Source organism: Bacillus rossius, chromosome 3 (genome assembly GCF_032445375.1).
Source record: "Bacillus rossius redtenbacheri isolate Brsri chromosome 3, Brsri_v3, whole genome shotgun sequence".
Taxonomy (NCBI): domain Eukaryota; kingdom Metazoa; phylum Arthropoda; class Insecta; order Phasmatodea; family Bacillidae; genus Bacillus; species Bacillus rossius.
In genome coordinates, this window is record NC_086332.1 from 104,582,523 (window position 1) to 104,599,399 (window position 16,877).

The window sequence follows — 16,877 nt, forward strand, 5'->3', positions numbered from 1 at the left end:
TTTATCCTGACACGTTTTCAGTCAAGCATTTTTTTACATACATAAACTAATAATTTTATAATATCAATATTAATTTAATTATAATTTGGTAGCAGTAACAGTCAAATCACATCAACTAATAATAAAAACAACCAGTCGTCACAACACACATACACACACAGACACAACACACACAGACAACACATAGAAAGATGCACACACACGCATACACTCACACACAGAGTTTCGAATAAGCCTCGCACCACGCTTTTTCACTAAAAAAATTGTGCACACTTTATCTGGGCAAAGACTATTTTCAAACCAGAATTGATCTAGTGTGTGGGGCTCACCTGAAGCGAGACTGCATGCTCTCATTCACTTTGTGGAAGTAATTTGTGGGCAGGGTTCTTGCACCAGTCAATCGCTCAACCAGGAACTCTTTCCAGTCTTTGTACTTGGCCTCGATACCTGCACAGACATACTACTACTATACCTTTACAGAATCTACACTTCCCACATTTCGATACTTAAACAATAGTGGCAACTGCTAAGACATTCACCTGTAAAAGTAGATAAAAAAGTAATGACACATATCTTTAAGTTCTGAGGTTGGAAAATAAAATCGTCATTCTGATGGTTTGCCCTCCTTAAACAGGCACAAAATTATACCTAAAAATGTCATATTTTGCCATATTAATAAAATCTAATTTTAGTTTAAAAAAAATATGTATGAAGACTGTGATAAGCAAATCATGTATTGCAAAAAACTTTATCAGTAATAGTGATAGACTGCAAACAAGAATATTACTGACAGAATAACAAACAATTCCAAACCAAATAATTTTTTTTTTAATTTCCTTGCTTAAAAAAATCTACACTATCATAGCTTTAAATGTCAATTAAGTGAAAATAATTTTTTTTTGTATTAGTAATGGTCAATACTGATACCAATAAAAATTTATTCAACAGATTTGGTAATTATGAAAATGCATGTCACATTTGCAATAACACAAATTCTTAAAGTGTAGGCTTTTTATGTGTTTCTTTTTTGCAAAAAACATTAATTTTGCACTTTGTAATTTAAGAATGAACTTACATCAATTAATGTGAACATTTGGCTCTAAAAATGGCAATAAAACAGTGACAAAATCATTTAAGATTATTTGAGATTGGCAAAGACTCAAAATCTTGAGCAGAGTCAAAGGAGTAGCTTCAGCTCAAATCAACTGGATAGTTGAGATCTTTTTACTCAAAGGGATGAGACTTAACAGAAGTTTTCTTAAAGTTAATATGTAATTTTTGACATGTGCAACAAACAAAAATACAAGTACCACTGTTTTGTAAACACTTTACAGTGAAACCTCGCTTTTTTTTATATTCCTGCAAAGCAATTTTCTTAAATTATTATAATTTTACATAATTACACCACCCATAAAATGTATATCATGCTAATACAGTTTCAAAACACTAGAAAATGACACAATATTGAAATGAAAGGCTTGCATACATCATAGATTTGTAACAGTCCAAAAATTCTGAAAGAAAATATTTTAATGTGTAAAATGTCCATTTTTTTCTATCACAGCATCAATTGATAGTATCTCTGTTTGATGGAAATGTATCAACACAAAAGTGATATATCTTGCACCTTCATATATTTACTATCTGGTCATAATACAGGATATCTTTGTCTGGTGTATAAACTTACTTTAATGCCCTTTCTAAAAAATACGGAACTTTTAAAAATGCCTAAGTAGGTTTTAACATTTTTCAAGTGGGAAAAATAGTGGTTACACTAGGCGCAATATAACTCCAAGCTTGAGCTACGTCACACATGAGGAGTAGGGACTGCAACACATGTGGGGGGTCGGGTGGATGAGGAGGGGGTATAAGCAGATACGGCGACCTTGCACAGCAGGTAGAGAAAAGCAAAAAACATTGACCACTTACCACTGACGTTCCAAGCACTACCTCAGTTCTTCAACGCCACTGACTGTTCCATCCAAAGAGTCTGATGTGTAAACGTCACTGCTGTCACTGTTTGCATCACCTAACTGAACAATCACTTTATGTATTTCAATGTCAAAACGCACATCCTTATCCCAGTATTCGTTCTCGAGTGTCTTGACGTGATTGCAAATCAGTATCCAATCTTCTGGACCCATTCGGTTAAATATCTCCTCGCAAAGTTTTTTTACATTTGCCAAATTGCAAGTAACATTTCTTGAAGCGACTTCTCCTTTAACTTTAGCCCATATGCTTTCTATCGGATTCAAATCCGGATGATAAGGGGGCAGAGCGGCAGACAAAGTAATGTGTGGCCACTATTTACCAATAGTCTGTCAGCTGAGTACTGCACTTGCGAAGGTTTGTGCTTCTTTATGAGGTTATACAAGTTTGGTTTGAGCATGTCCCTAGTAAAGGAAATATTCTCCTTACTTAAACCACTGATGCATTTCAAATTTTGTCGAGCTGGAGGTAGGCGTTTTATTTATTTTTACATTGTGATAGGGAGCATTATCTATCACAACAACACTGTTTGGTGGAAGATTTGGTATTAATTGTTCGGTGAACCATTTTTCATAATTATCTTTATTCATGTTTTTGTGATAATCCCCTGTTGCCTGGTGCGACTCCCACATTGCAAGAGCATTTGGGATAAAACCTTTTTCGCCACCTGCGTGAATCATTATTAATCTTTGAACCTTCGCGATAGGCACTAGTAAACCATTTGAGGACATGTCTCTCCACATTTTATTTTTTACATGAGACAATATGTACGACTCATCCATGTATATAATTGTGCGTTCATCGTTTCTATATTGACGCATACACTTGAGATATTCGATACGTTTTTGCCTAATATCTGATTTTTCTATTAAAAGTAAGCGCTGCGATTTGGTTTCCTGCCACCCGAATCCTAGCTTCTTCAAAGTCGTCCTTAAGGTTGTATTGCTACCTTGGTAATTTATGTCATTCTTTAGTTTAAGTCGTACAGTTTCGACAGTCGGCACACGTTTTTCAAGTAAGTAAAAATTGTACACAGTACGTCGTACCACAGCTTCATCAAAGGTGTCAAGTTCGTGTTTACATGTTTTCTTTCGCTTCTTGTTAGGCATCTCGAAAGATGTTCCTTCACCAGCTTTATTCCTCTTAGCCTTCCTTTTAATTGTTTATACAGTCGTGCGAGATACACCCGTCACCTTAGCTGTTCTCAGCTGTGAAAAGGAGGGTTCCTGCAATCGCGCTTCATTTTCCATAAACTGCAGAAACGTTATTGACAATTTCCCGTGCCTGCGAGTGCAGTTTTTTACTCTTAACTTTTGACAACACTGGAGGCATTTTATGTATAAAGTTGTACTTTATTGAAGTACTATGCACTACATATGTATCACTGGCTCTGAACAAAACTGATACACTACATGTTCACGACTTAGTTATGTTTTTTTAATAATGTTGGTGTCTTTTTTATTGGTACAGACTATCGTGTGGCATGCTGGTCAGTTGAAAACATGGCGGCGCGTGTGTGCGTGTGTAGACGTTGGTAACCGGATTTTCGTGAACAATTATCAAAGCGTATTAACACTACATGCACACAAATCTCAGATCCAAACTGTAAACAAAAACGTTTAGTAAGTACCACGGATGTGTTAACGAACGTATTCATCGGATTTCACAGAAGGACTAATTTTTCACTCTATGCACTAGCATGTAGCCCGTTATCAAGTTACGCATTATCGCTCGTTGCCACGCGTCTGCCTTCCCCAATGTCGTGACTCACATACACACATCGATTTTCTAACCGTCACCCAAGCTCGGAGTTATGTTGCGTCTATTGTAACCTCAAACTGGCAGAATAAAAATGAATAATAATTCTGATTTAATCTTTCGTTTGTTTACACTTTTTGTTTCAGTAATTTTATAATTTATGAGCATGAGTTCATTGAATAGTGTTAATGTCAAATATGAAATATGTTGTTTAAATAGCAAAAACATTACAAACATTAAAATATTGTAATGTCAATGAACTATCACAATGTCATAGGAACAACTTACAAAAGCTTACCCCATAGACACGCTCATTTTCTTACTGAAATTTTCTCACTCTAAGCTAAAAAAAAAATACTGATCACATGTAAGTAAGATCACAGATAAGCAGTTTGCCTTAGTTTCATTTAAACAAAACAATACCATCACCACTACTTGTGAAATGATGGCAGCTGAGTTACGCAGTGTTTTGTTTGTTTAGAATAGGTTTCAGCATTGCTCTCCATGTATCAGCTGTACAAAATACGGTGCAAAATTATTTATTGTATTTTTCGATGTTCTGTTGGTCTAGTTGATTTTGTATGTTGTCTGTGTTAATAAATGTTGTACTAGGACAATAAAGGAAACTCAAGCATGGCGAACGCTGGCGACACCCGACAGCAACAAACCTAGCAGCTCAGCCTGAAGAACTCCCGCAAAATTCAAATTTCCTTGTATTACAATAGATAATGGTATGTTAAAATCGCAATTGCAATAAATGCGAAATAGATGTGAAATTTCCGGGTTTTTGCAAAATATATGCGACGATTTACAAAACTTGGAAGATCATTAAAAGAAGTGCCGATTGGCCCTACATATTATGTTCAGAATAAAACTTAACAAATTAAGTATACCATTAATGTTTTAACGGCAAATACATACGTTATTCAGGGTTCGGCAAACAGTCGTATATAATTTTGGTCGCGCATTTGCGTTTACTGTTGAATATATAGTAAAAAAAAATCCCGTCCATGCCCGCTAACATAGTGCGAACACACTATATCAATATTATTTGTTTGAAAACTATTTAGCTTGCAACATTATCTAATCAGCTGTAATCAAGACGAAACATCTTTCAATTTTGCTATTTTTTACTTCCGAGGGTTGTTTACTAACAAGAAATTACAACACAATAAACACGGCACGGCACAAGCTCTCCGCTCGCCGCAAACAAAAGCTGTGATTCGACTAATCGACTTCCTACATAGATGTAGTTCAAATAACGACAACAGATCGCAGCACATCTGAAGTGCTGCCGCGTTGATCTGGCATTGGACGTTTGAACTACATGTACGTGTGCGAGCCTCAGCTTACGGTCGGCGCGCTCACACTGTCCGTTTCGAGGCGTTTATTATCGCATGCATGCATGCATGCGATTTTAATTTCGCTGCACACGCACTGTTTTGGCTGCTTTCAGATCAGATCACCATAGTTTTGTGTGTACAAATGTTGTGACATTTGTCTAGTCGGTGCATTGTGATAATTTTGTTGCATTTTTTTATGCGTTGGCGGAAGTAGGTATAATTTTCTCTAGATATGGGGCGACCCAAAATAACTATTAAAGACCGTGCGAGAGACTACAAAGAAAAAAAATTTTATGTAAGTGAATTGGGAATTTTAATTTGTGGGATATGTAATATAAGGTTGGAATGGGAGAAGAACGATAACTTGGACAAGCAGTGTCAGTCAGGTGGGCATAAAAGCAAAAAAAAATCTGTTGAAAGTGACCCTCAGTCCAGCAAGCGCAAGCCAGTTTGTTTGAAATAAATGAAAATGCAAAGAAAGCCAAGCAGTAAAAATAATTTGTCATGGATAGTGTGTAGACATTCCTTCAGGCAAACATAACACTAAATAAATTAGATAATCCAGCAATGTGTGAACACTTGTCAAAATATGTTAAGGGATCTGGTGACTTGCCAGCGGGCGACAAGTTGAGACGAGTTTATGTAGAGAAGCGTGGCGAAGATGAGAGAGAGAGACTTTGCAAAGAATTTGAAGGAGAAGACATTTTAATAGTTGCTGATGAAACGACTGACATTCAAGGACGATGTGTTTTTGCAGTATTATTTAGAACTGTAAGCAGTACAGCAAAAAAAAAAGGTTGCTCTTGCCAGTTGCTCTTTTCTTGATAAAATTCAGGGACAACATGTAGTCAAGCCATAGTAGATACTGTTCAGAAATATGGCATTTCATATGAGCACATTGTTGGTCTGGTGTCAGATTCAGCTCGGTATATGAATACCTGCTTCTCTGCTCTGAAAGTTCTTGTTGGAGACCATTTGATACATTTTAAACGTTGGGCCCATAAGATTAGTCTCATTGGAGATGTCTTTATGACAAAACTGCCAGAACTTGAGGCTTATTGTTAACCTGAAAATGTACTTTCTTCATGGCAGAAAGATAAAAAATTTGTATATTATCTTTCTGATGTCAGAATACCCTGAATTACCTCCTGTGTTGTTTCCAAAACCAGTCATCACAAGATGGAATTCGTGGTTTAAGAGTGTTGTCTATCTTGACAAATACCTAGATCGAACTATAAACCATGCCAGAGATGACAAGAAGGGTAAGCGGCGTGACCATGCTTTTTGTTATCACTCGTGCAGTCGTGGTTATGGAGAGAGCATGTAGTTTTTAAACTAAGCTCTTCCTACAACAGTTAGAAGGATACAAAAAATTTTGTAGCAACTTTTTTGTTCACAATTAATTTGCAACAAGTTTTATTCTATGCATTGTTTCTCTTCGATGCAATGTTTTCAAGATACTTTAGCTGAGAAAGTCATGAAATCATAATTCTTAAATTAAGAGTCTATTTTTGCAGAATTCATATTAAAGATGAAAAAAATCACATTTCAACTTTAAACAATTACAAATCGCAATATTTTTTTTGAGTTTATCACAATCACAAAATTTTCAGGTGTTTCAGGGTGGCTACCAAAATGTAAAGAATAAATTCCCTGGCTTTTCTAACCATGCCTAACAAGCTAATCAATTTTTTTAAGTGTAAAACCTTCTTATTTTTGCATATTAACTAACTTATCAGATAACATACACAAATACCGTATTTAATAGCATAATGTCCGCCATCGCATAATGTCCGCACATTTTGTTTTAAATACTTGAAATGGAATTTTTAAAAATCCGCATAAAGTCCGCACCAGACAAAGCAACCTTGGCTACCCCATAAAGGCACAGTAACAGGATGGAAATATACCGACGCTGTCAACAATGCTTTGACCTTCATTTCTCCGGAGCGGTCGCTGAGAGGGTTTGTAGCGTGGTGAAACCGTCCGGACTGAGAAACTCGCACTCTACTGCGCAGCTGCCTGCGACATCACGCGAGTTGCAAGGGGATGGGCTATATATAGCACAAGCCAGTACACGTCCCACGCGCAGACGCGCGGACAAAGCAGCTGTGGCGTAAAGTATTGTTAAAACGCAGACTACCTAGTAGAAATTTCCTGAGTGCTACTACAGTGTCAATTTTTTTTAGGTACCTAAGTTAGGTAGTAATTTTTAATGTATGTAAATTTTTCAACACGTTTATCTAACATCACGTTTGCTGAGAGGCTTTAATTTTGTTTTCATGTAAGATATGATATGCAACGTAAATAAAACGTCAGCTGTAACAGAATGGACATACATAAATTCTTACATGTCAGGAAGACAAGGCTCTGCTTTGTTTTTGTTAAAAATTCCTGCTCAGCCTTTTCCACGCTCTGCACTCCTCCCCCCGCTTCAGTCAAGCAGGGCAGGAGGGGACTCGCATGCACAGACGTCTGCCGGTAACTTTTTTTATACACACAGTGGGCAATGGACAGGGAGGGAGGCTCGCCGGCGCCGGCTAATGCAGACATTAGACATGTGCCCCGTGCCGTTAGTGGCCATCTCAATGAAAGATTAAAAAAATATCTTTTCACGTAAAGCGTTTATTTTGTGTAGGCTGGCTGCGGCTTCTGAACGTAAGAGCGCACATGCGAGTGAGAAAAAAACAAGAGTGGCGTCTTCCACTAATCGCCGGCACCCAATTATCTTGACACCTGTCACATTTCTCACGTCTGCTGTGGAGGGTCGCCAGTCACCAGCGCTCTGCGAAGTAGTGTGCCGCCGTTAAAATTTTTCAACTGGGCCGAGGGAAGGGTGCCAATTTTACGAAGCAGCGATTTTACTAATGCAATCCGCAGAACCGTGAGCATACGTAAAATCAGGGTACTAGTAAACTAATTATGAGAGAACAATTTTTTTTACTCTACACAAAACATGTAAAATTTTGAGGAAAAAATTTTTTTTTCGGACTTCACCTCATAATGTCCGCACCCCATTTTTTTTGTCAAAAATGTAGCCAAATTACTGCGGACATTATGCGAGTAAATACGGTATATGTCAAACCAAAATCAGACAAACAATAAAAGCTTTAAGAAATTAAAATTTTTCGATTATAGTGTATGTTAAGTGATTTTGAACTTGCTAATATTTAGTGAATTATATATAGGTCCTAATGAACATACACATTCTTAAGCAATAAAAGCAAACAATCTTACTGAAGAGTTTTTATTAGTTTTTCTATGTCCAATTGTAAGGTAACAAATTAGAAGAGTAATGGGTCTTTTTTCTTAATAATGTACGTAATTTTGTTGCCTGTAAATAATAACACATTTTTTGTTGATTATTACTAAAACTTAAAAAAAATTAAAATTTGTATATTTATAAAACAGTATTTTATTCACTAAAATAAACACTTTTCATAAATAATATTTCTTTAACTAGCTATAAAATAAATCCTTTTATAAATTAAAATTTTTCTATTATAGTGTATGTTAATTGAAGATTAAAAACAGAACTGTTATATACGCCATTTTACCCAATTATGTAACTTATTGTTTTATTTACTCATTTGATGTATCATAACCCAATAAAGGATAATAATCTAGGCGTTCACAACACTGATCATTATAAAAAAAATAACTACTATAACATACAAAGAAGATCGCCTGCAGTAGCGATAGCAAAGCGAACGAACTATCTGTGACCTGTCTTCTTTGAATTCGAGATGGGAGCGGACGAACTAAAAGAGCGACTTAGTTCGCCAAGGAGCTGCGAACTAAAGCTGGAATTACAATGCCCCGACGGGTCCGACACGACAGGCCCGACAAACTGTCCTGCAGCATCTCAGCGCAGGGTCACAATACCACTACAAAAATAACCCGACGATTTTCAATTTGGCCTTCGGCAAATCGTGCCAAGCTAAATACTTCAATTAAAATGCATTATAGAATGTGCTAAAAACAAAGTAGGCTCTTTTATTTATTATTGACAGTTGAAGTGCAAAAAAACATTTAGTCGTCTGCGATACGAAGTAAGGTTAAGTTGATTCGTAAAACAAAGATTAGTTTATTATAGTTAGATGGAAACAAGATAAAGATATGTCAGTGAGGGACAGAAAAATACTCCTGATGTTAGCTGTGCGAAGAATTAAAAAGAAACAAAATGTTAAAAGACGGATTCTAAAATAACGTCTTTAACCATAAACACGATATCTGTTTATGTTTATACAAACAGACTAAGGCAAGCTACAAATTTTTCAATTCACCCACACGTAAAACAAAATTTCACTTTTCAGCAAAAAGATTTACCAAGTAGGTAAACATTTTTGAAATTTAGTTCTGTACTGTTTCCTTTCCGTTGCCGTTTTCTTTTCTGTCGGGCAGCCCAACATGACGAAATTAGAAATAGAATCTATTCCTTGCGGGCCGTCGAGGTGCGTATTTTGTCACAGCGAGCTTGTATTTCATTGGCTATTGAACTAGTCGGGCCTGTCGTGTCGGGGCCATCGGGGCATTGTGTTTCCAGCATAAAAGGAGCGCTCCTGGTCGCGAATTATTATGCGCAAGTCTAATGATTAGCTACTCTTTATATTTACCTTTAACTTTTCTTATCCTGTATTGGAATTCATTAAAAAAATGGTTTACTCCATAAAAGTAATGGCCTAAAAATTTGAATATAACCGAATAAACACTAACTAATTACTCACCTTTACTCTTAGCTTTCAGCAACGGCAATATTCTTCCCAAGCCCACACATTCATATCTGATCACGCGCACATTTTTTTTCATCTTTGTCTTCTACTTCTATTCTCTCCTTTTTATCTTCAGAACAAAGCCCGACTAGCTAACTAAATAATACTGAAAACCTGTACACGCCACTATTCAAAACGTTTACACAAAGAGGACAGCAAAATAAAATAAATCGTACATATGAAAAGTAAAATGTAGAGAAGCACTACACGACTGGGAACAAAAAAAAAGCGCACACGTTTTCATCCCAAAACGTTCATTTACTTGTACCAAATTTGCCAATAATATGAGAAACAAAAATAAAACTATCTCGGTCATCTCGGTGTACTATGAGCTATAAAACTAGTAAGCATAGAATAATTTGGTACACGTACCATGACTATGGTGGCAATACAATGCTTCTGCGCGTGTACCAGCCAGTTGTTATCAGCAACGCAAACACAGCAAAGAGTTTTACATGGACCCGCAACATCAAAAATGGCTTAATTAAAATGTCAAACTTCGTATAAATTATAGTATTCAGAATTTCAGTTAATAATTCGCTACATATAATTAACAAAGACTATGAATAATATTAAGCTGTAAAATGCTGCAACAGGAACTTTAGACAAGATTTAATTTTTTCCCTGACTATTTGAAAAATTTCCTGACTTTACCCGGTTTTCCCGGTTGGTCGCCACCCTGGTTATAATAGAAGAAAACTGTGAGGGGTAGCATGTCCAAGAGCAAGCAATATCAACTGGTTCACTGCCAGGCACCGGCCGGCTGGTGGGAATATCCTGGCGTCATGGAACTGTCATCTGTGTAAGGAGAGAGGAGAGGGTCACACTGGGGTAAGGGGCAAAAACTGCACCCCATTCAGTACAGTGCTTGGCAAGAGAACTGCAGCAAAATGCACTTCCAAAAAAAATTTCAGCAACATTTCCTTCAAAATTTCTACTTTTTAATTCAAAAGTTTTACAGTTCCTCGAAAAAGGGTCGCAATACATAGTGACGTCAGCCGGGGCTTCGCCCCATGAGCCTGATCATCCTCCGTTCCCTTTCCCACCACCTTCCCTACCCGGCATGTGTGTCGTGACGTACGTAGCCGTGTGCGATTCAAACTGCGCGCCACGAACTACAGCAAGAGGGCGCTTAGACGCAGTGCGCCGCACCCCTAAGTATGCTAATTAATATTGTAACCCTTTTTCTTTTATTCTTTTGCCCCAGTGTCTTGTTGCAGTTTAATCATGTGTTTCTCCAATTTAAATATTACATTAATTATAAAACTATAGACGTTGCCCGGGCGGACCCGAATAGGCACGGACTTGGACGAGGGTAGAAATGTTTTAGAATAATTCTTAATAACTACGTAAACATTAATGTATTTTAAATTTCCAGTAATTTTTATATAATTATTAATGTAATCTATTATTTACTTAACTTTCGCCGGGGCACAGAATCGCAGAGTGTTGTAACGGTAATTGTGTTCGGCGCGAAGGGCGCCATGTTGCCACCTGCAAACCATGATCTCATCCCAGTCTCCTTCTACAGCCGGCCGAGAGCGGACGTCTCTGTCGACACCCCGAGGACATCACCGTTGAGTCACCGAGTAATCATTCCATAGTTTAATTTATTCGAACCTCTTTCTTTCATCCTCGGGGCCTCTCTCGGTCGGAGAGACTGTTTAAATAATTAATATTAACTCCTCGGAGTTTTTAGTATCACCATCGTAATACGTAACGACTTGGGGCGACCACGTGTGTGGTTCGCCTCTTCACCTAAGCCGATTCGTGCCTCGGGCGTTTTCTCAGTTATACCAGTGAAGGAACGTGTACGGAAATAAATTGTGAGTACAATAAACCATTTAACTGTGTTACGTGTCTTTGTGTTCGGGGGACCACGTAGGACCCCAACCTGGTCGGCGGCGTGTGGGACGCCCTGAGAGCCCACTGCGTGGTAGAAGCGTGCCCGACGCTGAGAGCGGGCTTAGGTAGGGTCGAGAGCGGCGCATTTAAAATCTAGAGGGCCAAATATCTCGCCGCACACGGGCCACGTAACGCCCTGGGTTAGAATCTCTCGCCGGGTCCACGTGCCCACTCACGTGGTGGCGCCCACTATTTAGTACCGATAATTTCTCCATAACACCGTACGCCCTCAATAGGTAAGGTAATCGTAATAAATGGAGTCGTACCAATGGGGTTTTACTGTACTATATGCAATATCTAATATGTTTTAAATGTACTTCGTAAGTTAATCTTGCTATTATAAAAGAAATTTTTGGTTTTTATTTACAAAGAGAGGCATGTTTGGTAAATTGCTAACTGTTTCCAACATTGTTCTAATTCAGTGTGTGGTATGCAGGATGTGCTGTATGAACACATACTCAAGCCTCAAAAGAGTTGTATATCTATGGATTTTTCTTAATGTAGCAAAATAATGTGATCTTTAAATATGATTTGAATGGAAAAAATAATGGTCTCTACTTATCCGTACTTCATTTTAGCTTTACTATATGAGGTGCAACTATAAATTTGTTCAAAACACTATAAATTTGTTCAAAACATTTTACACCTGAATTCATAAAATAGGAAAAATATTTTATGACGAGAAAAGATACTGCAAGAAATATTACCATTAGCAAAAAGTTAACAGCAATTTTGCCCTCAAGAAATAAAAATCACAAAACTACATCAGAAGAAATAATGCACGAGAAAGATAACACTTCAACTCAACTTACTCTTTGGTGGGATGAGCGGCTTGCCTCTGGTCGCACACCAGCCCACAGGATGCACAGACGAGGTTCCTAGGTTTACCCAGAAGTCTTTGCTGTCATTCTGGTCGAAGCCTTCGTACCTCAGCAACGCGTAGTAGCCTAACACAACCCACAAATTTTAAAAGATGTATGTGCAGCTATCAGCTGCTAACAAAGCTAGCAATCAATGTTTTTATAAAAAAAAAAATTGTAAAAAATACTTACCGAAGTCTCAAGAAAAACAATATACAAAACCTTAAAGACTTTAACCACCCACAATCCTCAATTTTCTTGGATTCATACATGTATGTTTTCAAATTAGTCAGACTATATAAAAAAAAAGTCAAATCCAACTACAAACAGGAAAATCATGTTAGCTTAGTATTTATTTCAGTTGCAGGGTTACCAAATCACACTTGGTATAGTGACTGTATAAGGGCTTTTCTTCTTAGGTCTGTGGCAAGTGCATTTCGAAAAAAACAAGGTACATTTTATCTTTTATTGGTACACTCATTTATTTACATTTTAGAACAATTAATAATCAAAAAAATTAACCAAACAAGCATGTTCCAGACTAGTATCAATTTTGTAGTTTGTATGATACACATTTAACTGGTAAAAAAAAAGAGTAAACTTAACCTGGATTGTGCTGTACAGACATGATTTGCATAGGATTTACATTCTTCCCACAAATGTTAGTGGTAAAGCATGCAGTACAGATGTATTTGCTTTGTAAAGGAACAGATACTCATTACCCTTTGATGACCTGAGATGCTAATCATCATTTGAATATACGGAAGCTCATTTCAAAATACATCACTATAAACTTTATTACTTACGTTGAAGTATATATTTTTAATACTTACAAGACATTTATCCATTAATAACAGTTCAGTATAAAGAAATTGCATTATTAAGTAGGGTATGATTGGGTAAATCACTCAAAAATCTATAAGAATTTGTTTAATGATGCTCATACTGTTGAAGTTTTTTCTATTATAAAAAGTTTTACTGTATGAGAGGCCACTTATGTGTCAAAGCAACATGGTTTTGATCAGAAAATTTTTTTAATTCCTCCAAGTCCAAATAATATTTTGATTCATTTTAAAATATGGGGTAAATAAGTGCTAAAAAAGACCAAATTTATATAAAAACAGTTTCACTGAAAAACAAAGCAATTTGTATTTGGAAAAAAATTTTTATCTTGATTTAAAAATAAAATAAAATGGGTTGAAGTTTCCTATAATTATTTGCTAGATATTTGAGACTACTTTTGTGTTATTGCTAAATTTATGAGAAACATTTTTTGCATATTTTTATTTATTCTAAATAATATAAAAGTGTAATAAATTTTTTTCTTAAATTTTACCTTCAATTAACCCCATTTTACTGTACCTAAAATAAGAGGGTTTTCTTTTTGTAGGTTGTCATGAGATTTCACAGTAAAAATTTTGTAGCAGGGATGTTTGTGTACTAGGTTAGGCATGTGGCCAATTATATTAATTATATTCTGGTTTATTAGAAAAATTTGACTGATGGCTATTTATTAATTAATTAATTTTATTAACTATAAAAGATTACAGGTATAAGTTATATTTTTGGTATATTCCAAGAGACTGGGTGTATATATTTTGTTGTAAAATTTCATGGATTTACAGGGTGGCCCTATGGGAAATTTTGGCCAATTAGCATTGGTGAAGCATGAGACAATTTAATGCATTGCTTTCAAGCTATTTTACACTCTATGCCACTAGACGCCACTAAAACTAGTTTCACGCACTTAAAAACGTAGGTACACTCCACACTGCCAAGTTCGCTGGCATCACCTATCTCACATTTTTTTTTATCAATTTCCCATATTGTCCCTATTACAACACTGGAAACCAAATTAACAATTTAATAATTAATACCAAACATTTAATATTATATAAAATAGAAAGTAATCCTGTAAGACTATAAATTACTTCTGTGATAAAAATGTATTTCCTGAGCATAATTAAGCAGCTCTCGAATGTTGTTTGAACTATGACAGTAGCAATCAACAGAAACATTTTACGAAAAGACAGCAGTGGTATAAATAATACGCAAACCATAAAGGCTCAACTAAAATTACTTCAGCAGTTGCCAGGGATGGAAACAGTTTAAACATTAACATAATAATATTGATATACACAATTAAGATTGTCACCAGTAATTCTGTTACTGAGCATTATAAAACATATTCCTATCTTTCCTAGTTTTAAATTATTCATAGAGAACCTTTCCATTACAATAATATGCACATTATGAATTTCGATTTGTGAAAGTACCTCTCTACTTATCCATATTTTTTTTTTACTTTTCACTATCAGGAATCCACTATAATACTGGCTGTAGATAAAAAACACACAAAAATAACTCACAAAAACACAAAAAAACACACAAAAATACACACACCCAGACATGCACACAGACATGCACACAGTCATACCTAAAAACACACACACACACAGCCAGACAGACTCACACACATTATCTAATTGTTATGGTGAAATTTTAATAAATACATAAATGTTCTTTCTTAGATAAGCCATTAAAAAATTTAATTACTAAACACTCAACAAAAAAAGAATTTATGGCACCATCCACTAGTCTAGTTTCTTTCACATTCAACATTCTGTTTTGGTTTTATTCTGCAACAGAGCCTCCAGCCTTCCATGGCTTTCCCAGCACCAAAAGAATTCCCAGCTAAATCAAGGTTTCCCGATTTTCCCAGTCAAGTAGCCATGCTGTTTTAACAAACCTAGAAAAAATTTATCTTAAAATTATTGCTTTTAAAATAGGCAGAGAAAATGTAATTGGTGTAATTATATTTGTTGTATATTGAACGTATTGTGCCCCATTATATATATATATATATAATTTAAAAGGAGAAAAATAGCCTGTACAGGACTGTGGGCAGACGCATACAGTTCCTTATTGCATTAAAATATCTATTTCAATATTTTATAAGTACCTGGCTGACCATCAGGTTAAGTGCAGTGGTAATGTCCGAATAAATATTAGATTTCTACTTTAAAATACATAGTTTTATACGGAAAAAATACCTACATAAAGCACTTGGAATATAATAGCGGGACCAAAAACATCATGCGACGTTTACAAGAGAGGTTTTTTTATCCAAATATTGACGCCCTAAAATATTGGTGCGACGACTATGCGATAAAACAGGGTAGTTATAACCGGTGAGTTTGTATTTTAATGTCACAAAATTGTACACCAATGTTGACCAACACGTGCAGGAAGTAAGCATTAGTCTAAAGCTGCCATCAAGCAAAATTCTGCCATTACAAGCAATATGCATACATTATTATTGCTAAGTTAAGCCACTATTCCGTAACTATAAATTAAACCTAGCGATACTATAAAAGGAATAAAAAGTGTCTTATGAAGATGTAGACTTACATGAGAAATAATGCACAGAATCACATATTTTACCATTGGCCAGGTGCACATATCAATTATTCAAAGTAATTCTCAAATAAAAGTGTACATAAAAAGATAATAACCTCGCTTCTTGTTATGAATTTTGTGAAAAATAACACCACTTTAGAGGGGAAAAAAACTTTTTTCCCCCAGGTTTATAGCAATTATACACTAAGTCCAAAAAAATCATGTAAGATAAACTCACCATAAAAAGTGAACATTTTGAAATGCTTTAACATGTACATCTCATACCCAAAAATTTCATGTTCTACTTTTAACAATTGTGAATAACTGTAAGATTGGATGGATTTATTGTTTAGACCATATGAGATAATGACGTTATAGTTAATATACAAAGACATAAGCAGCTCTGATATTTTATTTATTGTGGTATATATTTGCTTCTTATTGTTTTCAAAGTGAGAGAATAATTTTTTTTTTAACACTGTCCTGTATTTACCTTTTTCCGCCTTTTATATAGTTTAGTCCTGGTCTCTGGAAACATATAAAAACAAGGTTATACTGTAAATAGTGTAAATACAAAGCAAGTTACCTGCAACTTTCAAAACAGTTGCAACCCAAAACGAGTCCCGAGATGTTTCCGAGACATCGTCACAGTCTTTGCTCTCTACCTCTACTTTCATTCCGACAGTAATGTTGTCCCATATTTCTGAAATGGGGGCCTGAAACACACATCAAAAAACACATTAGAAACATTAAATACAGTAATTCTAGACAAAGAAAAATTAACACACGCAAACTATAGAATTACACCATAATAGCTTTAGGACTAGAAAGATAAAGGGATAAAGGTAATG

The 16,877-nt window shown here is 35.7% G+C and overlaps 1 protein-coding gene across 4 annotated transcripts in view; it reads right to left on the reverse strand.

Annotated features, from left to right (window-relative positions):
- LOC134531097 (polycomb protein Sfmbt) overlaps positions 1 to 16,877 on the reverse strand; it is a 225,055-nt gene that overhangs the window by 132,029 nt on the left and 76,149 nt on the right. For all 4 annotated transcript variants that reach the window (XM_063366638.1, XM_063366639.1, XM_063366637.1 and 1 more), the window contains exons 6-8: positions 16,613 to 16,742; positions 12,580 to 12,714; positions 330 to 447 (exon numbers count right to left, since the gene is read on the reverse strand). In XM_063366638.1, coding sequence (XP_063222708.1) covers positions 330 to 447; positions 12,580 to 12,714; positions 16,613 to 16,742 — 383 coding nt within the window. The remainder of the gene's footprint in view (positions 1 to 329; positions 448 to 12,579; positions 12,715 to 16,612; positions 16,743 to 16,877) is intronic.